At 49.0% G+C, this 25,065-nt stretch overlaps 1 protein-coding gene and 2 long non-coding RNA genes across 6 annotated transcripts in view; 1 reads left to right on the top strand and 2 right to left on the bottom strand.

Moving 5' to 3' along the window:
• Positions 1-4,530: 4,530 nt before the first annotated feature.
• LOC144227026 (uncharacterized) lies at positions 4,531-9,885 on the bottom strand. Of its 3 annotated transcripts, none has more exons than XR_013333826.1 (4): positions 9,806-9,885; positions 7,928-8,240; positions 4,966-5,037; positions 4,531-4,644 (listed from the first exon to the last, which is right to left on the bottom strand). It is a non-coding gene; the product is annotated as an uncharacterized LOC144227026 (long non-coding RNA). The 3 variants fall into 3 exon arrangements; XR_013333825.1 differs by having other exon boundaries at positions 7,864-8,240; XR_013333827.1 differs by having other exon boundaries at positions 4,839-5,037; positions 7,864-8,240.
• Positions 9,886-15,667: 5,782 nt separating this feature from the next.
• Positions 15,668-25,065, top strand: part of PITRM1 (pitrilysin metallopeptidase 1) — a 41,987-nt gene continuing 32,589 nt past the window's right edge. For both annotated transcript variants that reach the window (XM_077758549.1, XM_077758550.1), the window contains exons 1-7: positions 15,668-15,754; positions 19,572-19,671; positions 22,111-22,217; positions 22,502-22,653; positions 23,159-23,273; positions 23,348-23,444; positions 24,584-24,744. In XM_077758549.1, the coding sequence (XP_077614675.1) occupies positions 15,702-15,754; positions 19,572-19,671; positions 22,111-22,217; positions 22,502-22,653; positions 23,159-23,273; positions 23,348-23,444; positions 24,584-24,744 (785 nt within the window). In that variant the 5' untranslated portion in view covers positions 15,668-15,701. The remainder of the gene's footprint in view (positions 15,755-19,571; positions 19,672-22,110; positions 22,218-22,501; positions 22,654-23,158; positions 23,274-23,347; positions 23,445-24,583; positions 24,745-25,065) is intronic.
• LOC144227025 (uncharacterized) lies at positions 16,386-17,471 on the bottom strand. Its single transcript, XR_013333824.1, has 2 exons — positions 17,145-17,471; positions 16,386-16,781 (listed from the first exon to the last, which is right to left on the bottom strand). It is a non-coding gene; the product is annotated as an uncharacterized LOC144227025 (long non-coding RNA).

The following is a 25,065-nucleotide window of genomic DNA, read 5'->3' on the forward strand; positions in this document are numbered from 1 at the left end:
CAAGGCACCTGCCCAACGTTACAGCGAGAAGGCAGCCGGGTCAGGACGGCGGCCAATGAACTTCGACGTTGTGGCTCCAGGAGGCTGGGGTGCCGCACGGGACACTCACTGGCCTGAAACGACAGAAGTGTAAAAACGAGGGAGTAGAGAGCGCCTCGGGCAGCACGGAGCGCAGGGTGCGGGCTGCGTTCCCGCTCTGCTCCCGCAGCCTTGGTGTGGGGGCCGGGCGAAGAATGCAGCGTCTCCCCTTTGAGTCCCAACACAAGTTCTAGAAAAAGGGGTTTGTGTCGTCGCAGCCTGAGTGGCTTGTTTATTCCCCGCCCAGCTCCTGCGGCTGCAGGGAACAGCGCTCCGGTGCAGGGAACCGTAAACTCCACGGACACCGGGGCGGGACCCGCGTGGGCGAGGCGGCGGGGCTCTAACCCCAAGGACACAGAAGGGGGGCAGGTGAGGGCCTCGCGGGGCAGGGCAGCCCCCGCACACCTCACACCTGCAGCCCAGGGCCGCCCCAGACCCCAGCTCTGCGAGTTGATTTGTATAACGTAAGGGACTGCACAGCAAAGCACAACCAAAGCTCCCAGGCTCCAGAAACCCCCGTCACGCTTATTTACACTCACTTCGCTCTGTCTCACGTACCCTTTTGAAAATGACAACCAAGCACTGTGAGGCGGTCGTACGTTTGAGTCACTGTCGTGAAAGCAGTTTCTGTAAAAATAAACAAACCGCACACAGGATGGTTTGTTCCAAAGCCGGAAGGAAGGAAGGAAGCTCAAGGGAAAGGCACCGTCTAGTGCCTGCGGTGGGCGCACAGGTTGCCGGACGCCGGACCAAGGATGTGGGAACCCTGCTCCTCGGCTGCGAAATTACCTTGTCTGTGAGAGAAGTAAGGTGTCCGAAGCGCGGACGCTATTCTGCACCTTTAAAACAAAAAGCCGAGACCTAAGTGCAGACAATGAGAACATTCATCAAAGGGATAGATACACAGACAAAGGGATAGATACATGTCATTTCCCGTGCCTGCTCCTGGCTTAACCCCGGAGGCTCAAATCTGCAGCTCACGACGGGTGCCGTCCGCGCATCCACGGCCACCGTGCTCCAGTGACACCAGCAGATGCGGCTTCCTTCCCGCTCCTGGGACCCAATACGGCCACCACGGGCTGGACTTTACAGCCGATACGTCTTGGTGACATCCCAGTAAGCAGAGAGGACAAGTCCCCCAAACGTATCATTTATGATATCATATCACATGAAAGAAAGACGTAGTTTAGGGTGGTGCACAGGTGTCATCAAAAAGAGTAGAGAGTAAAGTAAGGGTACCGTTTTCTTGGGTTGGACGGGAGGGGAGTGCCTTCGATGAACAAAACTGTTGTCACATTTTAAAATACTGCAAACACACAAATGTCCATTGTGACAGGTGTCTCACGATGGAGGTCTACCCATCTAGTCTATTTCTCAGCAGAATTTTTGTTGCGTCCGACGTAGAGCCGGGTTTGAGCTGCTTCAGGAGAGATGGAGGGGACGTAAGGGGACATAGAGATCTGTTTGCAGGTTTCAAAGAAAAGAAAGGGCTCCTTGGTTACAAGCTGGAGTTCTTTCCCAGCATGATCGTCGCTCTCCAACAAATTCCCTGAATAACAGAATGTTAGAACAGAAAGAGACCTTGGAGGTCTGTTGCAACCTCTATATTTTGCTGACAATGCAACTGAAGCCCAGAGAGGTTGTGTGCATTTCCCAATACCACACAGCTAGCAGGAACCAGGCCTCAACTCCCAGCCCAGAGCTTATGAAGCTCACTCGCTGCTGCCTTCCAAACACAATTCAAAATCAGAACAGTGTCCAGGGCCTTGCTCTGTGCAGCCTTGTCGACATTCAGCTGAAACTTGCAAAACACCTGCCAAAAGCCTAGGAAAGAACAGTCATCTGTGAAATCAGAAACAGGACAGACACTGTTTATGGTACAGCTTTATTCTTTCCAGGACTGAATGGAATTGAGGGCGCATGGAAAAGACATCTTTTCCTTATGAAATGTTCCGTGAAATTATTTCCACCCCATGAATCCATTGGCGTTAGATCAATTATATTAGAGTTGGATATAAACTGTTTTTATTAACAGTCACAAGATATGTTTAAATATTCGTTATTGAACGGTGACAAAAATGTGGCTTCAGAGAAGAGAAAAAACGGCCCATGATGTTCAATATTCATGGAAAACAAAACAAAATGATACTGAATGTGAAGAACCAGGTAACACGTGATCAATCTAGACCCATCATTTACATTTTAAAACATGTTAGGCTATGTTTCAGATTCTGTGTCTCCCTCTCTCATTGACCCTCCCCTACTCACACTGTCTCTCTCTCTCTCTCAGAAATAAATAAAACATTAAAAAAATTAAAACACATTAGGCTAAACATTTTGCTGTTAGAGGTGCGCAAAGCTTTCATCAAGGAGAAAGCGTCAAGGATTTGCTTTGCCTGGGTTTGAAAAACTTGCAACTTTCATTCAAAGTGAACATGATGTATGGCCTTGTGCCCTTCACTGACTCAGCCCTGACCTTTGATGATTGGTCAGCGTGCCTGCGTCCATCACAAGGGATAGACGCTCTCAGGCTTGATTATGTAAGGAGGCGCCGGCTCGAGTATGCGTGAGAGGCAATGAGGACCTTGAATCTCAGAGACCCTTTAAAAAATCCTAAGCGGGCCAGCTTGTATGCAGGTCAACTGCATTGTCACCCAAGGGCGCGCAAAGGTCCCACACTGAGGGACCCTGGGACCCCCTCCTTATTAACATAATTCAACTACTCAGTATTCTATCCGCCCCTTCCCTTCTCTTCCTACTGGCTTGGCCTTTCTTTGATTTCCAATATAATCATGAGGAGAGGGTTTCTGGTAGACCCAGATCATAGCATCAATCTGTCACATGTGAGTGGAACCTGGGGCATTGACTCGTGTCACAGACCTGTGGGCAGCCTGTGAACGGGCCACCCCAGGCTGAGGGGCCCAGTCTGGGCCGAAGGATCTGGGCCTGGGACTCATACTGTGGCTGACAGACCCTGGCCGCCCCAGAAATGGTGGCCTTTTTCTTGAGGGACTATGGATACACCAGACTTGTGACTGATTTGTCTCACATGTGTATTAATTTAAGGAAAGACACACATTCCTTACGGAGATGCAAGAAAAAGCCTTGGTGCGCAGCGTTCTGTAAAGGGTATTGCTTATCTGGCCTCGGCGCATCAGTCAGGTACCTGTGCTGTTCAACTAGTAGCTCTTCAGTTCAGAAGTATTTTTGTAGTAATATGTTGAAGTACCTACAGTAAAGAACGAACTGTACCCACAGAGGGCTGGCCTTTGCCCTGGGCTCCTGGAAGAGCACCTCTAAGCCCCTGGAATGTTCTTCCTGATAAAACTATCTGTTTACCTGAGGCCTCGGGCCACACTGATAGTCTAAGTGTAAGTCAAGGTGGCGGCTGTAAGCCATGTGGTATCAGTCAAGTTCAAGAGGGTCTGGAGACTAAAGGTCGGGCAGGCCGATGGTCAATTATGATGGAATCCTCATAAAAATTTCCAAATGCCAAGGCTCCAGAAGCCTCCCTGCTCGGCAAAACACCATGAGTGTTGTCCCTTGTCATCTCTAGGCGAAGCCAGCCCTGGCCACAGCTCCAGGGACAGGATGCTGCCCCCAGGCCGCTCTTCCCTCATCTGACTTTGATCTCTGTCTCTCTGTTGTCACAAAACACAACTGTGAGCACAGCAGCCTTCCGAGATTCTGCGAGTCCGTCGAGGGCACCACCAAGCGTGGGAGTGCCTCGGGGACCCCAAGCTCCGCAAAGCATTGTTGTCCTTTATTGGACGCCTGTCATTTAAACGGCTAACAGAAAGAACTTCAAGTCAAACGCGTGTGCAGTTTAGCCAAACGACAAACAGAAGCACACGCAGAAGCCGGGCGAATCTCGTTTCCCCGTCCAGTCTCGCTGGGGAAACGTCCGAGGCGGCCACCGTGCCTCAGTGCCTTGTCCCGGCTCCTGGGAAGTCCTTCCCTGTGATCCTCGCCGCTCTGTGTGGACATTGTTACTTTCTTGTATTCTCCTGTCCGCAGTTGCCGGAACGGTTATTTCCCTTCTTCCCCCCCAGGCAGTTGTCCGACACTTACCCTCAAAACACGAGTCTTCAACAACTCAGCCGCCTCCTTTGCTGCGTTAGCCACTGACTGTGAGCCAGCCGCTGTGGCTCCCTTCCCACTGGAAGCCCCCCTCTGCCCAGCGCACCCCCGCCGGGTGCCTGTACGTCTCTGCCCCAGGCTGCCTCTCTTACATCACGCTGTAGGGAAGGGCGTGCATAGGTCCTGTCTCTTTCAGGGGACAAGTCACTTCCAGGCGGCTGAGAGACCGCTGACTGAGTGTCTCCCCTTCCAGNGGATTTATTTTTTTTTTAAAATACCAAAAAAAAAAAAAAAAGGAATTCTTAGATAAAAAATAGAGAAGCCTTACATTTCTATTTTATTTTTTTTACTATTTATTTATTTATTGAGAGAGAGAGAGACAGAGAGAGAGAACATCAGGAGGGGAGGGGCAGAGGGAGACAATCCCACGCAGGCTTCACACGCAGCACAGAGCTCCATCTCATGACCGTGAGAACATGACCGGAGCTGAAATCAAGAGTCAGATGCTTAACCGACCGAGCCACCCAAGCGTCCCAGGAACCCTACATTTTTAATATGCAATTCAAAGAAATAATAGTTGTGTTTGAATGTTATAAGAGTTTCTAAACTTCCCCACCCAATTTCTACACTCAACTTTTAGAAACTTTTCGGGTTCTAAACTCTTAATTTCAATACTTTACCCTCTACACGCTCCATTTTAGACTTGTTACAGGCCAGAAGCAGGCTGTTCATGGACCACACTGAGCGGCACAGAACACACTTCTTGATGATGAAACATGAACACGGCCAGAGCAGGGGACCACTCACCCCTTCACACTGTTGTGCTCCCATTCAGGAAGGCTCCACGTTCATATTTCCCATCGTTAGAGACCAGGCCTACTGAATGAAAATAAACCACAATTTAAAATTCAGTTTCATTTCACATAATAACTGATCATGGACAAGCAATTGAGTCCTAACCAGGTTCTCCAATCAAGTACATCTGTCTGTAAACCCACTGCATTCTGATCCGGAGGCTAAGTGTTTACAAGGCAATGTGTGAGGTCTCTTGAAATTCACAGAGATAATTACAAGGCGATTGATCAGATCGCCAATTAGTTGGTCCAATTTACTTAAAATATCAACTAAGACAGCTCAGCAGGTCCCATGGTTACATCTATATTTTATCTGAATTTTAGTTTGATGTTCCTCTTATAATATTCTTGGAATATGAATATTTGAAAGGTCTCCTAAAAGCAAAGATCTGTGTTGAAAGGGTTTGTACATAACTTGGGCTGCAAAGAGAAAGCCCTAGCTGGGATATATTAATTTGGTGGTTAGATGATCTAATACAAATTAATGAATCCACGTACAGCAATGAGCATGAAGAACCATTTAATGGAAATTAGCGGAGATCGTTACAATGGCTACACCTTTATTCCTAGTGGGAAAAATTCCATTAAGTCGGAATACTTTCTAACTACGCCATCTGTAGTCTGGTACAGTTTATGTTAACGTCATGACCAGAGTGTCAGAAAGTACTTGGGAAGCCCTGCTAAGTGCACTTCCTGAGTGGACACCCTCTAGTGTGGACAAACCACTGGAAGAAGGGTGCAAATGAGGATGCCCAACAGCACTCTCATTAGGGGAAAGTACCGTACGACTGACTACAAGAGCGATTTGTGGGACACTTTGATTAGCAATTCAGACATATTCCTAAATCTCCTTAAATTTCAGCAAAATTGTATGAGACAATGGTAGGAACCCCTCCCTAAGGAGAAAGAAAAAATTGAAGAAGAGAGAAGAGAAGACTTCAAGGTCACCTAGATATGAGTCCAGCTGCCTACACCCCCCATGTTCCTGTAAACTGAAACAACTTAATCAGACTGCATGTTTATATGTATTACCATATATGGGAGACAGGATAGAAAATGCAAAAAAAAAAACCTATGCCATCTGATGTGGGCCGCTCAGTTCTTTTGGGTACGAACCCAACTGAGCGGTGCCGGCATAATAAAGTTGCTTCCTGGAAAGAAAAGTCTCGGTGTCACGACTCTCTGAGCGAGAATCCTGCAACAACAAGTTCTATTATGATTAGACCCATTTTATTTTTCAACGGTGGGTAGTTTTATGCAATGTAGTTTCAAGGGCTGATCACATGTCTGGAAAAGTCTATTGTAATCTATTCCTTCAGGCTAATTGCAACTATCTCTAAAATATCAATTTCAAATTTAAGTATTTCCAAAAGAAGGAAGATCTTTAGCATGTGTCAACATTGTGAAGGAATAATAAATCATAAGCAGTTGTGCTCTGTTTATGTGGATTTTAAAGAGGCATTTCTTAACTAAGGAGTAGCCCCTGTATGAAATCTGTTGGGGATAATTTAGATGATGGGGAGGGCAATTATCATTACAGCAGTAGTGATGGGTAATAGTAGCTCTAAAGCTTTTAAAAGTACCAGTTAACCTTCTATGTAAAACAACTATGCTGAAGACTTTATATTTTCTATGAGGTACGTAAGAGGAAACTGAATTGTTAAGAATTTAGGCGATGGAAAAAAAGAATTTAGATGATGTGCTGAAGGTCAAATTGTTCCTAAGTGGTGGAACTTTCCTGACTTGCAAACCTTTATTCGATAATCCTAAGAAATTGGTGGACATAATATTTTATTCATTCCGATCAAAAGCAGTTGGGTCAGATGAAGAACTATTCTAGGAATAGAGGCGATGAAGCAGTGTGGGCATGAAGACAAAGGACATCCAACAGCATCTTCCTCGTCTCAAGGGGAACCAGAGAGGACAGGGAGGAAGAAGAAGAGAAAGGAAAGAGGAAGAAGGAGAAAAGAGAGAGTAGCAGAGAGAGAGAGAGAGAGAGAGAGAGAGAGGAGTAACACAAAGGGCACAGAGATGGGGAATTGATCTCAGCTTACACTGGTGTTTTCAGGGATTAGCAAAACCAGTCAACAACCACAAAACAGAAATCACCAAGCGCTCTCTACGTGCTGGACATGGCCTGGGAACGGGTGGCACGAATATAAATTAGACACAGTCCCTGCCTTCAAGGAGCCCCAGACAAAAGGAGGAATACAGATCTTTCCTGGCAAAATTAATGCAGAAAAGCAAAAGCTGTGAGCAGCATACTTTAAATTCACACAAGAAAGGAGCTGAGGCTTTTCTGTTTCATGTTCCATGAATCTGTTGGGGAGTGTGTCCATAGAAATGGTACACGTGCTGACTTGATGTAACTACTGAAACAATAGACACATGAAAAAAAGTAGTTTCATAAAGATGTAAAGTGAAAGATAAATGTTCTCTATCCCTCAGAGTCATTCTACCCCCTACAGATAACCATTCTTTTTTTAAAAAAAAAAAAATTTAATGTTTACTTATTTTTTAGAGAGGGAGACAGCATGAGCAGGGGAGGGGCAGAGAGGGAGGGAGACACAGAATCCGAAGCAGCTCCAGACTCTGAGCTGTCAGCACAGAGCCCGACGCGGGGCTCGAACCCACAAACCCCATGATCATGACCTGAGCCGAAGTCAGACACTTAACCTACTGAGCCCCCCAGGCGCCCCACAGATAACCATTCTTAACAGATTTCTACGCTTCTGGGGATCTTCAATTGCTATGACATCTATATCTGTATTTATATTTTTATTTTAAAACGTTTTAGTTTTAAAAAAAGGATCATACTGGTGGTTTCTTAAAAAATTAAAAATAGAATTACCACAGGACGCAGCAATTCCACATCTGGGTCTACACCTCAGCGTCTCAAAGAGCTATTTCCGTACCCGTGTTCACATCAGTATGATTCACCACAGCCAAGTCCTGGAGGCATCCAGTGTCCACGGACAGATCAACGGATAAGAAGACGTGCGAAGGAGGTTCTGACCCCGGCCGCACCGGGGGGGCCTCGAGGACGTTACGCTTGGGCAGCAAGCTGGATGCAGAAGACCCTCCTCGTACGACTCCATCCACAGGAGGAACTTGGGGCGTCGAATCCCTAGACACAGAAGTGGAAGGTGGCCGCCAGGGGTGGGGGAGGAGAGGAACCTGGCCGGACGCCGCGGCAGCCGCACGATGAAAGTACTTAATGCCACAGAGCTGCAGACGTAAAAATGTGCAACATGGTAACTTTTCTGTTATATGTATTTTACCAACATTAAAAAAAATTGGGGGGCGCCTGGGGGGCTCAGTCGGTTAAGCGTCCAACTTCAGCTCAGGTCATGCATGACCTTGTGGTTTGTGGGTTCGAGCCCCTCCTCCACTCACGCTCTGTCTCTCTCAAAAATAAAGTAACATTAAAAAAAATTTTTTTTTTTAATTTAAACAAGGATTATACGTTTCACAGTTTGCTCTTTTTGGACAGCACGGTCGCTGGGCCGTCTTGTCACGGGGCGCACGGAGCTCCGCTCCCTGGCATCACACTGGACTGTCGCAGGGTTAAGAGTCTGCGGACAGCAGGGGTGGCCCGGGCCCAGCACACCACCCGAGGAGCCACTTTTTCGGAGATCACAGGAGGCGCGGGCTCCTGCCCCCAGGCAGCTGGTCCCACCCAGGCAGGGGGGGGTGTCGGGCATGTAGCCCATACCCTGGACCAAGGTGCGGCTCCTCGAGGTGCTGACGGCCTCTCTGTGATTGGGGCTGGGTCAGGAAGGGAGACCGAGAAATAACACTGCTCCCCTGGGCTCCAGCTGTTTAATCAACCAGCTGTGCTCTTAAGGATGGCAGACACTTCCAGCACATTCCATGAAACGAGTGCATAACAATCTGCCCTGTGCGTGCAGTTCTGCGGTGTTGTGTGTGTATGTGCGTCTGGTAAGCTGCGAGAGGTAAATGTGCCTCTCTCAGGAATGGGTACTGTTTTACCTCTTCTTCACACTGCCGAGGAGCGCTCTAAAAGATCCGCAGTGGCCCATGGTCCCGCCAAATGTGAACGACCGGGCTGCTCTAGACACAGAAAACTTTCAAACACTTACACCTTCGCCAACGGGATCAGCTAAAAATGGTTTCACATTTTTATTTTATTTTTTTAATGTTTATTTATTTTTGAGAAACAGAGAGAGACAGAGTGTGAGCAGGGAAGGGACAGAGAGAGAGGGAGACACGGAATCCAAAGCAGGCTCCAGGCTCTGAGCTGTCAGCACAGCTGTCAAGCACGTGGGGCTTGAACTCGTGAACAGTGAGATCATGACCCGAGCCAGTCAGAAGCTTTAATTTTTGTTTCCTTAGTTATGAGTTTGAGGGTCTTTCATTTTTTAATTGGTCATTTGTAATTCTATTTTTGAAATAACTTTGCCAATTTTTTTATTATTTGCATTTTTCTTAGAGATTTGTAGAAATGCTTTGTGTACTAAGGACTTTGCCTGTCATGTGATTTGCAATTACTTTTTCTGGTCTGTTGATCTTTTGACTTTGTAATGACACTTTTGTTGTACACATATTTTTTAAATGAACCAGTTTTTTTTTTCCATGGATTCCAGATTTTCATATCATACTCATAAACAATTCCAAATTGTGTTTTAAACTTACCCATCTTTCTATTATGTTTTTATGAGCTCATTTTATACGACACTCATTGACCCATCTGGAATCTCTTTTGTTGTAAAGAATGGGTGGTAACTGGACGGACTGACTGCAACATCATTTCTTGAATAATCGTCACTTACCTGTGTGATTTAAAATGCTTCCCTTATCATGTGGGAAAGTTCCATATGTTCTGTTGTCTATTTCTGGGCACGGTGTCTGGGGTCCCCGCGGTCAATCTGTCTGTTCCCTCTCAAGCAGGACCCGCCTGCGCTGGTTTCCGGGGCCACCGTAACCATGGGCTCACACAGCCAACCTTTATTGCCTCCCAGTCCTGGAGGCTGGAGTCTGAGACCCAGGCGTGGGCAGGGCTGGTTTCTCCCGGGCGTGTAGACGCCGTCCCCTTCCTGTGTCCTCATGGGACTCCCTCCGTGGGAGTCTGTGTCCTGACCTCCTCCTCTTCAAAGGGCGCCGGCCAAATTGGATCAGAGTCCACTGTAGTGACCTCATTTTACCTTAATCACCTCCATAAAAACCCCATCTCCAAATATAGTCACCTTCCAAAGTCCTGGGGGTTCCCGGGGGTTCAGCATATGAGGTTGGATGAGAAACAACTCAGCTCATAACACCATCTTATAACCAGAGACGAAAGATGGCCCAGCGGAAAGATAAAATCAGGAAGAAGGTAAAAGCCCGTCTGGGGAAACCATGATGACTCGGGTTATGCACCATCTGCTGTCAGGGCTCGGCTAATGATCTCAAATGGATATCCCAACCCTTCATTTCTCTGGGCATTTATTAGACAAGAACACAAATTCAGATCGGGGAGTGTGAGTCGGAAGGCCCAGCACACCAGATATCTGCTTCGAGCTTGTCCGGAAGGCCAGATCTGGATAGACCCGCCACACGCGAGCTGGGGCGGGGGGCACGATGGCAGAGAAGACTGATACTCACACGTGATGTGCAGAGAGCCCTCAGGAGCCCGCGCCTGGTTTCTGGCTTGTTTCTCTCATCCAGTTCCTGATTCCTAGTTCTCTCCGCTCTTGCGTCTGTATTAATATTTGAGTTGAGACCTCCCCAGCTTTGTATTTTCAAACTCAGGTCCCCTAAAGATGCGTTCGTTAGATACGGGGCCACCCTGAAGGGCCAGGTCCTGCCCATCACGATCTACTTCTGGCACAAATGTATTTGTCTCATGACCCAAAACATCTTCACCGTTTCCCCAAGAAGTGTATGTCAACAAGGAAATGACTCCTTCTTTGTCAATATTATCAATAAAGGAGTAATTATAATGCTTGGTAGGTTGAGAGCTGTGTTGAAATGAACCTACTTTAACGATGATATGTTCTTGGAATTAAAAAAAGAACCAATTCGAAGAACCAATTCAGAAGTAACAAAAACAGCTTTTCCCCCACTGAGCTTTATGTTGTATAAATATGTTCTCGCCTCTGCTTGTTCCCACCAAAAAGACATTTCACTGATGAATATTTATTTCACTGCCACAGATCATAATGGATAAAAAAGCCAAATAAATGCTATCATGGGCATTCTTTCCCCTCCTCCCTCCTCTGATATGTACCCGTTTGTTCTCGCTCTAACTGACAGGTCTTTGTTTCAATGCTCCAAAAAGTGATGTCTGTAAATTCAATTATAATATTCATTTCCTTCTATTTCTGGCATGTCAAAATTCCTCCTTCCAACAAATAAGCTAGAATACTCTACAATGTTTTGCTCAAAAGACCAACAGTTTGCAACAAAACTTGACATCTGTGCTAAGAAATTGTGATTTTGACCAGTACGTGAAACTCTAGAAGCAGCTCAGGAGAAAAGCCCNAGATTAGTAAGACACTAATTTTAACAATGGAACGTAAACAGCAGTATTTTAAAGATTCTTCTAGAATTTAGTCAATAAATCAATTTCTTTTAACATTGTGGGAGGCAAGGTAATGGTCTCAGGTGTGTCCCTGGAATCCATCAGTACAAGGATACATGGCAAAGAGGACTTAAGGTAGCAGATGGAATTAAGGTTCCAATCAGATGATCTGAAAATAAAGACGTTACCTTGGATTATCTGGACGGGCCCATCAGGAATGACACAGACCTTAAATAGGGAAGCAGAAGGCAGAAGCATCAGATACAGAGAAATGGCATCAGGAGAAAGACTGGACCAGCCCTTGCTCGCGTAGAAGGTGGGAGAAGGGCCGTGAGCCTAGGAATGTGGGTGGCCTCTCCAAGCTGGAAAAGGCAAGAAAGCATATTCTCGGAGCCTCCAGAGGAAGTGCACCCCTTCGGCCTTCTTGATTTTAAGCCCCTCGAGACCCGTGCCACACTTCTGGCCTCCCAAACCGTAAGAGAATTAACTGGTGTTGTTTAAGCCAGAAAACGTGTGATAATTTGGCATAGCACCCATAGGAAATACATACATACACGTTACACTGTTACTAACTCACCCTTTTGGGAGAGTCCAATGTGTCCCCTTCTCCCGGAGCTTAGCACGCTTCTCTGAGCCCTGCTTTGCTGATGGAATCTTTGTCTTTGCCCTCCCAGAGGCCACTGGATTGGATGACACAGTAACTTTGCATTTGTTTTTCTGTAACCCGTGCTAGACCAAGGATTCCATAAAAGTAGGGACTGTGTCTTTAATCTCTCCTTTAAGAACTAGTTTCTAAACCTTTATCCAAAATTTAGCAGCAGCGAAGCAGCCTGTTCTAGGAGCTCATGAATATTTATCCAACCACAGTGATGAGGGACCCATTGCACTCCTACCTGGAAACCAGTTACAAAAATAAAGGGTTAAAAGTTTTATAAAATGACTTGTCATATGAAAGATGTAACCCACGGACCAAAGAGCAGATAAAAGGTCAAACAGAGCCTGGACCTGACTGGTTCTGGGTTGTAACCAACACAGGTTCTGGTTACCAGGGACGGAGTCATTCACCAGGAAACAGTAGCATTTGAGTTGAAGTTAAAATATCAGAAATATACAAAGCGGTTAGAATGTGAGTAACTTGGAAAAGAAACATTTGAAGAAAATAGACATTGTCTTTGGAAGTTCTCAGGGTTTCGTTTTCCCTTTTGACTTTATCGTTTCTACCTGGTGAAATCCTGCTGTACTTACCACCTCTTTTCCTTTTCAGTAGTTTCTTCCTACTCACCACTCAACAAAATCATTCAGACTCATTCACATTCAGTGGAATTTAGGTGAGTGAGCATTTGCACTTTAAGCACTCCCACCCCNACAGTCATTTTAATCTTGAGGATGTCTTTATTACAGGAAGCAGAAACAAAACTCAAATCATGTGTATTAAAAGCATAGGTAAGAAAAGTAGAACTTTAAAGCCCTTTGAAGAGATACAATATCATTATTGCCTTGGGGTAGGTGCAGAGTGATTTGAACCAGCAATTCAATTTTTCCCAGATAAATTATAAGATTTATTGAATCTTTTCTCCACTGATCTACTTCTAGGTGTCTATTCCTGGCTTTCTTTATATTCCTTTAGCCTCTCTGCCTCTCTCTCTGTGCTCATATTAACACTGTCTTATTTGCTACAGCTTTTTATAGACAATATATCTAAAAGTCCGTACTAGTAAGACTTGTCTCAATATCTGCTAAAATAAGTTTCCCACATTGTCCCTCTTCAAAACTGCTTTGCAAGGCACCTGGGTGGCTCAGTCAGTTTGAACATCTGACTTCAGCTCAGTTAATGACCTCATGGTTCGTGGGTTCGAGCCCCGCATTGGGCTCTGTGCTGACAGCTCAGAGCCTGGAGCTGCTTCAGATTCTGTGTCTCCTTCTCTCTCTGCCCCTCCCCCACTTGTGCACTGTCTCTCAGTGTGTGTCTTTCTCTCTCTCTCAAAATACATAAACATTCAATTTTTTTTTTTACAAAATTGCTTTCCTTTTTTTGAATCTTTTCTCCTTTATCTGTATTTTAGGATTATTTTGTGCTCCTGATCTGTTGAAATTTTTATTGAAATTGTATTTCTTTTTTGTTTGTTTTTAATTTAAAAAAATTTTTTGCAAAGAAATGGTATCTTTATCACACTGTGTTTCCTATCTATGAACATAGCCTGTTTTGCTATTGACTTATTCTTCATAAATTTCTTTCATTAAAGTGTTTTGTTAAGCATAATCAAATCACAATTAAAATCTCCTTTCGACTTGTTCCACTCAAATGAGAGTATATTTTTCTCACTCAGTGAGAGCTTCAGCCACCATCTAGCTTTCTTTCCTTACTAATTTGTGGTACATATGTGAAAAGCAATGGAAATCATTGTTTTCAGTATCTGTGGAGTATTTAATTATATGGATGTGTTATATTTTATTTAAGAAAACCCTTCTTGGTAGCCGTCTTTTCAATATTTGCTATAGTCAAAAAGACTGCAGAGAACATCTTTACTTATTCAGCGCTGCACCCTTGTGAGATACAGCCGTAGGATAATTCTCATGAAGGGAAATTTCTGCTGGAAGAGTGCACTCACTTAAAATGTGTACAAACAGTGTCCAAGTGCTTTCCAAAAGGTAAATAGAGAGAGTAGCACATAGTACCCAGAGCAGAAAAGTGCCTGGTCGCAAGAACTTCACAAGCTTCCCTTAGGTTTTATCAACTTGTTACATCTGACAGATAAAATAATGTCCCATTTTATGGTAATGTACCTTTTCTTTAATGATGACTAATCCTGAACTTTTTTCTACATCTGTATGTATAAATGTGTAAGGTCTTTAAAAAAACAATTATGATTTGGCATTGCCAAGAGGAAATCTCAACAACATCTGAGGTTTTCTGAGACAATTGTTCCAAACTCCTGAAAGCAAACTACATTCAAGGGGAGAGCTTTTCTCCAACAAAGGTGGCTATCAGAGGACATACCTAGAAGCAGAAATGAAACTAAAATCTGCCAAATGAATGTGAATTTCTTCATTTGCATCATTTTAAACAGATAGAGAAAAAAATGAAACTAAAGGCTGGAGTCGATGCTGTACCAACATCACAATTAAGACCCGAGATAACAAAACCATGAAACCTTAGGGTTGAAAGGCAACCTCCAGAAAAGCATGGCCCGTTTTTACAGTTCAGCAGAACGAGGAAAGGCTTCGTTCAAACTCCTGTGGCAAAGCTCAGGCTGGCAATAGATGACACACAATAAAGCCTTGTTGAGTGGACGAGTATGAGCGCTGGAGGGCTCGCTGGTTTCAGGACGGGGGTTCTTTCACCTCATCCCATGCTGTTAGCATTGTTTGCTGACATTGTATACATTTCTATAATTTTTAAATTTAGAGGCACTGAGCCGATCTCTTACCTTGCATTTCCCCAAACTGTCACTTGTGGTTTATGACAGATTCCGAAGGATTTCCAAAGAGCACGCATCATGTGGAGGACATGCAATCCTGGAAAACCACATATGCAGCCAAACTACTGTGGGTCCTTCTTCAGGAGGTGAAGGAACCTCGACTTCTGTCTCAACTTGCTGGGGTGACATCACAAAGTACCACAAACTGGATGGCTTAGAACAATGGGAATGGACTGTCTCATAGTTCTGGAGGCCAGAAGTCCAAGATCAAGGTGCTGGCCGGTAGGCTCATGCTGAGGTTACGATGGGGAATCGGTTTCCTCCCAGCCTCTGCTGTGCCCAGCCGTCATTGGTACTCCTTGGTTTATAGAATTGTCACCCTGATCTTTGCTGTCCCCTCCTCCTGGGTGTCAGGGTCTCCAAGTTTCTCTTTGTATAAGGACACTAGTCGCATTGGATTAGGTGCCTACCTAATAACTTCATTCTAATTTGATTACCTCCAGAAAGACCCTATTTTCTTTTATTTCTCAAAAATATTTTTTAATGTTTATTTTATGTAATTATTTTTGAGACAGAGCATGAGTGGGGGAGGGGCAGAGAGAGAGGGCAACACAGAATCTGAACAGGCTCCAGGCTCTGAGCTGTNTGCTGTGCGCGCTGACCAATGGAATCGCGGCCTGTGCGTCTCGCCCCCGCTCCCTGCGTCGCGATAAGTGAAGCTGCGTCGGCGTGTGCGGGTCATAAGCCATGTGGCGCAGCGGTGTTCGGGCGCCTGGTTTTCTGGACCGGCTGAGGGGAGGGTGAGAGCGGGCGGGTGGGAGAGAAGGAGGGAGGGAGGAAGGGAGGTGGGGGTGAGGCTGGCGGGGGGGGGCCCGGGGGTGGGGGGATTCTGTNAGAGGGCAACACAGAATCTGAACAGGCTCCAGGCTCTGAGCTGTCAGCGCAGAACCCGATGTGGGGCTTGAACCCACAAACCGTGAAATCATGACCTGAGCTGAAGTTGGATGCTCAGCCGACTGAGCCACCCAGGTGCCCTTTAATGTTTATTTTTGAGAAGCAGAGAGAGAGAGAGAGAGCATTAGCAGGGGAAGGACAGAGAGAGAGGGAGACACAGAATCCAAAGCAGGTTTGAGGCTGTGAGCTGTCAGCACAGAGCCTGATGAGGGGCTTGAACTCACAAACAGAGAGATCATGACCTGAGCTGAAGTCAGACACTCAACCAACTGAGCCACCCAGGCACCCCAAGACCCTATTTTCAAATGAGGTCATAACATTTCTTTCTGGGGAGATATAATCCGAGCTGTCGCACTCAAATATTCACTTGGTTGCCTTTCTATATCCCAGACCCCACCTAGTCTGATCATTGCTTATCACTAAAACAGTGAATTTCATTGGGACATTGGAGGTGGCTTTGAAACATAGGATACGGCATCCTGACAATTTTTTGTTTAATTTCTTCATTGCAGGGATTTTTAACATATATTGAGATTACATATGACTGTTAAAACTGTGGGTGCTGTTCCAAAATAATTATCTATAAATTCTTAGTATGTGTAGGTCGCCATCAGTAAGGTTGTATCCTGTGGGAATCTACCAGTAAGTGGCAATTACTGGATTTATACAGCATCTGTTCTTCAGAGAGATCAAAATACCATAACTTCACAGTGCTCATTTTCCTAAACACTCACAGAAGGGTTAATAACACCCAACCCTCTCCGCAGGATCGCGGAGGCTCAGTAACCTTTGCGGCCAAGATTCTCCACGGAAGAAAGGCACATGCACAGAGCTGCTTCTGATCATCACCTGTTCTGGTTCAGCTGGTTTCTCCTGTGGATCAAGAGATGCTCAGTTACTTGCAGGATCCACAGCACTGCGAAGCGCTTTTGGGAGGCTTTTGGGGGCTTTTCGATGCAAGGTTACCCTCCCCATCATTGCCAGGGCAGTTATATGTTCAAACAGCTGGCTCCTGTCTCCCGAGGAGGAGCCTTTCTTCGGTGCCAGAAGCAGGGCAGGGAGGTTTGGGTCCATTTGCATGAGTGGGCCAAGGGAAAGAATGAGGTGGGGAAGGAAGAGAGAAGGCCAAGGCCCTGAGCATCTGCCTTAAGAGGTGGGGCCTCTCTCTGCCCCTGCAGGGCCGAGGTGCGGTTAACCCCAAAGCCCCTCCACCCCATAGCGGCAGGGCCGGCCCACCCGCAGGATCTGCGCTCCCGGTTCAAGAAGGGCACGGGGGTCCTTCGGACATCTCAGAAGCGTGGCGCCTTCCCGGACAAGGCATGCCGGTGGGGAAAGCAGGGAGTCTGCACACTCTTGCAGGCGCTTTGTTGGGGGGTGGGGGGGCGGTCCTGCGGTTCCCCGGGGACATCCTGGGCGAGAGCTGTCTTGAGGAGGAGGACGTCGTAGTGCCGTGGCCCTGGAAACCATCTGGGGCGGACCCTTCCACAAAGCCACGTAGCCGGGGCTAAGGCACCTGGCGCCCCGGGGCTCCCTAGCTCTCACTTAACTGCCCCAGGGAGGCCTGTGAGCNTTCTCCCGGGGAGCGCGGAGCCGGGGCTGGGGAGCCCGGAGCTCTACCCTGAGGCCCATTTCCCGGGGAGCCCGCACCCCGAGACCCTTCACCGGGTAGCCTTGACTCCCATGGCCGGGAACCTTAGCCCAGGCCGGAGAGCGCGGACCTGGGGAGCCCGGATCCCGAGACCCTTCTCCCGGGGACCCTGGAGCTCGACCCCGAGACCCTTCGCCCGCGGAGCCCGGAGCCGGACCAGAGTCCTGCGGAGAGCCTGGATGAGGGCCGGCGCAGGGTCTTCCTCCCATCGCCTCCCCTAGCAAAGGAAGGGGCTTCCTGTGCAGTTGCCAGAGTTGTCTGGGCAAAGCGGGTCCGGGCCCAAGGAGGCCCCTGCTCCTGGGACCTTAGGCGACCCCAGAATGGGTGGCCCTGTATGCGGACTTTTGAAGTGAAAATGGGCATTGATTGATGTGGATTTTAATACGCGTGATTAAAGTAATTGTCGGCCTGTGGTTCTCATTAACCTGTCCGCCCCCGTGTTATTTATTGTGGGCAGGGAGTCGTCGAGACTCCCGTGTTCTTAGTACAACTGTAGCTTCCAGAAATGGACTCCTTTATGGAGAAAAGATAACGCTCCAACCTTGAGTGTTCAAAGTGGGCCAGGAGTGTCCCTGCTGATTCGCAGAACCCGGTGTGTTTTATGGTGCGGCTTCGCCGTAGGCCCAGGTGAAGAAGCCGGGGGTGGGGGGGGGTGCCCGTGCTGCGCGTGAGCGTGGTTCCGGTGTCCCCGTGTGCTGCGCGTGAGCGTGGGTCGGTGTCCCCGTGTGCTGCGCGTGAGCGTGGCGGCAGGGGCATTACTTACAGGTGTAGTCGGTGACCAGCATACACGCGGGAGACCCCGAGGGGCTGGGGCTTTTTCTGCATGTTGGGTGCCAGCATTTATTTGCTTTTTGTGGTTGCGTTCTTGATGGTGAAGGACATGTGAAATCCTCTTCGGTAGTTGTGGAATCAGCTGAGTCAGGAGGGAGGGTGTGGGTGATGATGGCCCGTCTTCCTGCTAGCCACTGACCCAGGTTGCTTTCGTTTCCCTTTTCTGCATGTATCTTTAGGAGAAATCGTTTTTGTGGGACAGAATGCTAGTGTAGAAAATTGTGTAACGCATATAGTACAGTTGTGTCCCCATTACCCAGGTTACCCCTAAACGATTGTGACTCTCCCTCCCTCTGTGCAGTCTCTCTCTGGTGTATTTCCTTGCTCTTCTTTATACCTGTATGTGTACGTGTGTGTGTAAAATTATGTTCCAGTCACACAGTAGCTACCGAGAGCAGCTATTTTATTTCACCCATCCCCACACCCTCCCCTCTGGTCACCATCAGAGGGTGATGCGTTTTTAAAATGAAATTTTTTTTTTTACTTTTATACATTTATTTTGAGACAGCAGGGGAGTGGGGGGGAGAGAGAGACAGAGAGAGAGAATCCCAAGCAGGTTCTGTGTGCTGTCAGGGAAGAGCCTGACTCAGGGCTCGATCCCACCAACCGTGAGATCATGAGCTGCACGGACTTCAAGAGTCAGATGTTCAACCGACTGAACCACCCAGGTGCACCGATAACTCTGATTTAAGTGATGCCAAATGCTATTCCAGAGTTGTTACCACCTGCGCAGCGAACCGCAGTGTAGGGGTTCCTGGTGAGGTCCCGTCTTACGCTTTACCAGTTCCATAGGTGTGTACGGAGCTTGTGGGGGTACTGTGTCCTGAGACGGAAAACGTCATTTCCACGTGAGTGTTGTTTTTCTGCGGGTGAGGGAAATTGGTAGCATAGTTAGGTTATAGTTACTTCTGAGCGTTTATATATACAGGGCTTGCGACATGCATCTGTTAGTTGATACCATGAGGCTTTAGCTGAGCTGAGATAGGGGTCATAAAATTGAACAGACTTTACTAAACTACCGAAATTCGTTTTCTGGAATCTGTTTGGAGAACGTAAGGCTTAATTTGTCCTTGAACTGTCTTTATCACATAAAAATGTCTTCACTGTGTGGCTGAATNNGAATGACGCGAGCCACAGGCCTCCGCAGAAGCATCTAACCTTGATTTCCTTCTGTCCACGGGCAGCGCCGGCCTCGGAGCCCAGAGGAGGAGGGGCAGCACAGCCTGCGAGCGGGCACGGCGGCTCCGGGTGGGACAGCGGCTGCACGGCTTCACCGTAAGCCAGGTGCGTCTTGCTGGGGGGGGGTCTGTGTGTGTCTGTGTCCGTCCCGGGCCCTGGTGGCCCCTGACTTCAGTGCGCTCTTCTGAGTGGAGTTGCTTAAGTAAGTCCGGTTCCCGTCCCTGCCCTGATCCCAGCCTGCAAGCCTAGTGCCTCTTTAGATTTCAGGATTTCCATGCGTCTAGCGCGTGGATGTGTCTGGATACAGACGCGTGACTGTTCACTGCGCTGAGTAAAGACAGCCCCCATCTACCCCCATCCACCTGGGGTGTGTCTTCCTAGCACAAGTTTGTTCCACACTCAGGCAAAAACTTTGACTTTGAGCCACTGGGGTTTCAGCATCATAGAAGGCGGATTGTGGTCCTGCATTTATTGAATGTTGTGTTCACCTTGTTTTTTTTTTTCTTTTACACAGTAATTGAAAACTATGTATTTCACGTCACTGACTGGCCCTTGGCCTCATGCTGTGGGTGACACTTCGCGCAGGGGAGGGGCGGGCAGCACACAGCCCAGGAGGACACGGAGGGGCTNTCTGTGGGCTGACACTTCGGGACAGCAGTTCCGGGCAGGGCACAGGGACAGGCAGAGGTGCAGCTGGGGCGAGGAGGGGGGCCTCAGGAAGCCCCTGAGGGCCGTGCGGGGGGCCTGGACTCAAGGTATGTACTGTTTGTGAGGACCTCCGAGTTGTTTCGCTCTGTTTTCAAGTCTTACAGAAAGTTATGAACACATGGTCCTCATTTGAGCAGTAGGTAGCCTGGAGAGCTGTTGGGGGCAGACAGTTCACATACTGGCTGATTTTAAATACGTCCATCTAAGTTCCGAGACAGAAATACTGTACTAGTTGGAAACTCCGCAGGCCTTACAGGCCCCTGTAAGCGGTGTCATTTGTGTGGGAGCCCCCGGAACGCACTCGGGACCCCGGGGCTCCGACCTCTGCCCTGCCGGCAGCTCGCCGTGAGCACGGCTGAGTCACTTTCGCAGCCCCTGGAAAGCGGGGGTGATGAACAGTGTGGCTGTCGCAGTGATGCTCTAACGTGACTGAGGCAGAGAGGCCCCGGCTCGGCGGGACGACACAGCCTGGGACGTGCAGCTGCTTCTGCGGCGCCTTTGCCGGGCTCCGTAGCTGGGGACGCCCATGCTGGGGTGACGGTGCGCTTGTTTGGTTTTTCCTTGTTTTTTTTTTTTAATGTTTATTTGGGGGCGGGCAGACTGCAGGCAGGAGGAGGGGCAGAGAGGGAGGAAGACAGAACAGGAAGCAGCTGCAGCCTCCGAGCTGTCAGCACAGAGTCCAATGTGGGGCTCGAACCCGCGAACCGCGAGACCATGACCTGAGCTGGAGTCAGACGCTCAACCGACTGAGCCCCCAGGTGCCCCTCCTTAAGTTTTCTTAATGTTTTATTATTATTTATTTTAGAGAAAGAGGGAGACACAGAATCTGACGCAGGCTCCAGGCTCTGAGCTGTCAGCACAGAGCATGAACCGGGATCATGACCTGAGCCAAAGTTGGACCTTTAACTGACTGAGCCCCCCCAGGTGCCCCAAAATATGTGCAAGTTTAAAAAGGAAGACCTGTTTTCAGCCTGTCAGGGAGGAAGCAGGCATTTGCTCTAGTCTTAGAGAGCTGCAGATGCTTGGAGGGAAAATCGCCCAGAAGTATTTTATGTAAGAACTTATTTATTCTTTTGTATTATTAAAAAGAACTTTTTTTAGGTTTATCTATTTTGAGGGAGAGAGAGAGAATTCCAAGTAGGCTCCGCGCAGTCAACGCAGAGCCCCATATGGGGCTCGATCTCATGAAACATGAGATCATGACCTGAGCCAAAATTAAGAGTAGATGCTTACCTGACCAAGCCCCCCCAGGCACCCCAAGATGCATTTGGTTTTATCGGTGGTGATTTGGACCATTCTGGGCCCCCACTCCCCAGGAGCAGGGAGCTGGAGAGAGCCCCAGCCCACCCCCAGAACTCCTTATGACTCTAAACTAGAGAAGTGAAGCTCCGTCCCAGGGTGCCCATTCTGGGCTTTCCTGAGATGCTGGGTAGACCAGGAAGCCACACCGCGGGCCTTGCCGGTGGGAGCAGGACTCCTCCAGAGCAGCCTGCTGTGATCGGTGGGTTCGGACGCCCACTCTGAGCCCGGCTCTGCACCTCAGTGTTCTCATCTGTAGATAGGGGTGAGGGTCCCTCTCCCACGGGATTACCGTGCACTCTTGAGAAGATGTCTAGCAAACAGTAAGCACTCAAAAAGAAGACGTGCATAGATTGTCAGCCCTAGGCCTTTGCTCATTCACAGGGTCAGGGTGTGGACGGGGTGGTTTCTGCGTGCCCCCAGCCGCGACATGCCAGCCTTCTGGTGCCGCCCAATTAGCGGCAGACACGCCCGGCCCTGCAGTGCACAGAACGTCACCGCTCAGTGCTTCTCCGTCTGAGTTTAGGTCTCCTTCAGGTCACGGACATCCCCGAACTGTGCCTGACGGCGGTGAAGCTTAGCCATGACCGCACAGGAGCCAGATACTTGCACTTGGCCCGAGAAGACACCAACAACTTGTTCAGGTGTGTGGTGGAGGGGCGAACGTTCCGCAGAGAGCGTGGACCGAGCGAGACATAGTTGAGGGTCCTGGTTCAGGAATGTTTAGTTTTGTCGGCTGTGTCCTGAACACGCACGGAGAAGGGTGACTGAATGTGTGTCTGGAGCTACGGACCCTGCAAGTGTGTAGTGTGAACCGGCGGGTGTGTGCGCTGCGGTCAGGCTGCGGCGTCACGGTGGCCGGGCTGACAGCTGCGGGGTCACGGGCTGGGGAGGCGCCGCCCTGACCTCCCGCCGCGGGCCTGCGCAGCCTGCAGTTCCGCACCACGCCCGTGGACAGCACCGGCGTCCCCCACGTCCTGGAGCACACGGTCCTGTGCGGCTCCCGCAAGTACCCGTGCAGAGACCCCTTCTTCAAGATGCTGAATAGGTCCCTGTCCACCTTCATGAACGCCTTCACAGGTCAGCAGGTCGGCGGGCGTCCAGGAGGGGGCCGTGCCCACGGGGCTTCTCGGCGGGGAGGGCGGAGCGGCGGCTGAGCCCCGGAGAGATGGGCCTCCTCTAGTCCAGTGGGACGTGGCTGGACGTTTCATCTTCCAGGAAAGCCGCGTCGGGGTCAGATTGTACAAACTGGGGTCTTGGGGGTGGGGGGGAGGCAGCTGAGATGTTTCTGGAAAGTTCGCCATAAGACTTGACGTCAGTAGCGTTACATCACTGCTGGGTGGTGGTGTTTGGAAACGGAGTAGCCGGTGTGAGCCCGGGAGTGCTGTGAGGGCCGTGGTTAACAAGCGCGTGGCATCAGCTTCCTGCGGACGGGGTCATCTTTCTAGGCATGGGACGGGATGCCTGTCCCGAGCCGGAGGGGCAGCCCTGGACAGCAGGGGCTCGCTGTTGGGGACGGGGTGACGCTGCAAGAGGCTAACGCCCCTGGACATCTGGCGAATTCTAAAATCTCCTTTATACCCAGCTAGCGATTATACTCTGTACCCGTTCTCCACACAAAACCCCAAGGACTTCCAGAATCTCCTGTCTGTGTACTTGGATGCAGCCTTTTTCCCCTGCCTGCGGGAACTAGATTTCTGGTGAGTAAGGATGGACAGATTTGGGCACCAGCGTGAGAGTCCCTGTCACTGCGTGATCATTGATCGTTATTTAGGCAGGAAGGATGGCGACTGGAACATGAGAATCCGAGGGACCCCCAGACGCCCCTGACCTTCAAAGGAGTCGTCTTTAATGAGATGAAGGGAGCATTTGTGAGTTTTTCCTTTTGTAAAATTGTGTTGCAGTGATCTTCCTGTGTAAAATATTGGAACATGAAAAGGTCTGGGAGAGAGTTGACGTTCTCTTACATCATTTACTGAGCTTGTGGTGCGGGTGCTGCTGAACTCACCGGGGACAGTGCCGCGAGCACCGGCCCTGGGACAGCGGGAGGCCACACTCCCGATTTCCTAGGACCCGGGTCCCATTCGCTCTTGGGCCCCGGCGTCGGGGCTGCTGCAGTCCGGGAGATAGAACTGTGTGCGGTGGCGGGAAGACGTTGCCATGGGTCCTCGTTCTTGCCCAAGTGCGGCCCCCAAGCCTGCGTGACGCGTCGATGGTAACGGCTTATCGGGCCCAGAAGCTGGAGGACCTAGCGGTCTCTTGTTAAGCTGGACACTGGGAAGAGTGTTTGCAAAATGTGCAGAAACAGCACCGTTCCTCTCAGTATTTCTGCTGTTAAAAAATATCTGTGAACATGTAACGATGGGTTAAGATTATGAGTGAACAGGTGACTTTTAAAAGGTCTCTGCTTTGTTTGTAACAACAGAGTTATACACACACACGCTCCTATGTGATCAGGAAACCCGTGTCACCAAAAGCTCTTCGGAGGCCTCCCTGAGCTGTAGGGTATGAAGGCCCCTGAGACCCAGCAGCGTGAGAGCCTCTCTCCGGGGCCCTGTCCTCACAGCCCCTTGCACTTTGGAGCTCTGCCCTCACACGGGCTGCTTCCCTAGGTGTTGATACTTGCTTTGAGCCTCTTGCCTTCCGGAACTTTCTGCAAACTCAAATTTGAGTGACAGCCTTTGCTCCAGAAGCCCACAGATCTCTCCCTCAGCTCACGGCCAGCGACCCTTGCATATGGTGTTGCACACACCCCTGCCCGGCCCTCCGCTGTGTGCTTGGCGTGGGCCGTGCACACTGCACAGTGTTTCTCTTCTCTTCCGGGTCCTGAGCAGAAACTGGGGGTGCGCGGCTTTGTTAGACAGTGTCTCTGCCCCGACACTTGCCACGGTGTGAGTCGCAAGGGTGTTACAGGCATGTGCTCCCCAAGTGTTGGCCATCTGCTGCGTCGTATCGTAACAACGCCTGTGTGTTATTTTATACTGACGTGTATAATTTTTTTAATTTGAAGACGGATAACGAGAGGATATTCTCGCAGCACCTTCAGAACCACCTCCTGCCTGACCACACGTACTCGGTGATCTCCGGGGGCCACCCGCTGTGCATCCCAGACCTCACGTGGGAGCAGCTCAAACAGTTCCACGCCACCCATTACCACCCCAGTAACGCTAGGTAATGCTTCGTCGTGGTGCTGAATTGGTGGTTGATCCAGAGTTGTTTGCACGCAGTAAACGACACGGCTTCTCCCGCACGTGGCCGAGAACCGTCCGCTCAGGAACCCTGGAAGCGTACTGTTTCCTCGCTCGCTGGGTGGGTTCTGTCTGGTACAGCGACACTCATTCTGAAAGTCTGCGGTGAGAACTTGTTATTTTAAAGCTTTGTGGTGTTACTTTAATTTTTGAAAGCGAGTGCGAGCAGGGGAAGGGCAGAGAGAGAGGGACCCCCAGACGCCCCTGACCTTCAGAGGATTCGTCTTTAATGAGATGAAGGGAG

This window comes from Crocuta crocuta, unplaced genomic scaffold (assembly GCF_008692635.1).
Source record: "Crocuta crocuta isolate KB4526 unplaced genomic scaffold, BGI_CrCroc_1.0 scaffold32, whole genome shotgun sequence".
NCBI classification, from domain to species: Eukaryota; Metazoa; Chordata; class Mammalia; order Carnivora; family Hyaenidae; genus Crocuta; species Crocuta crocuta.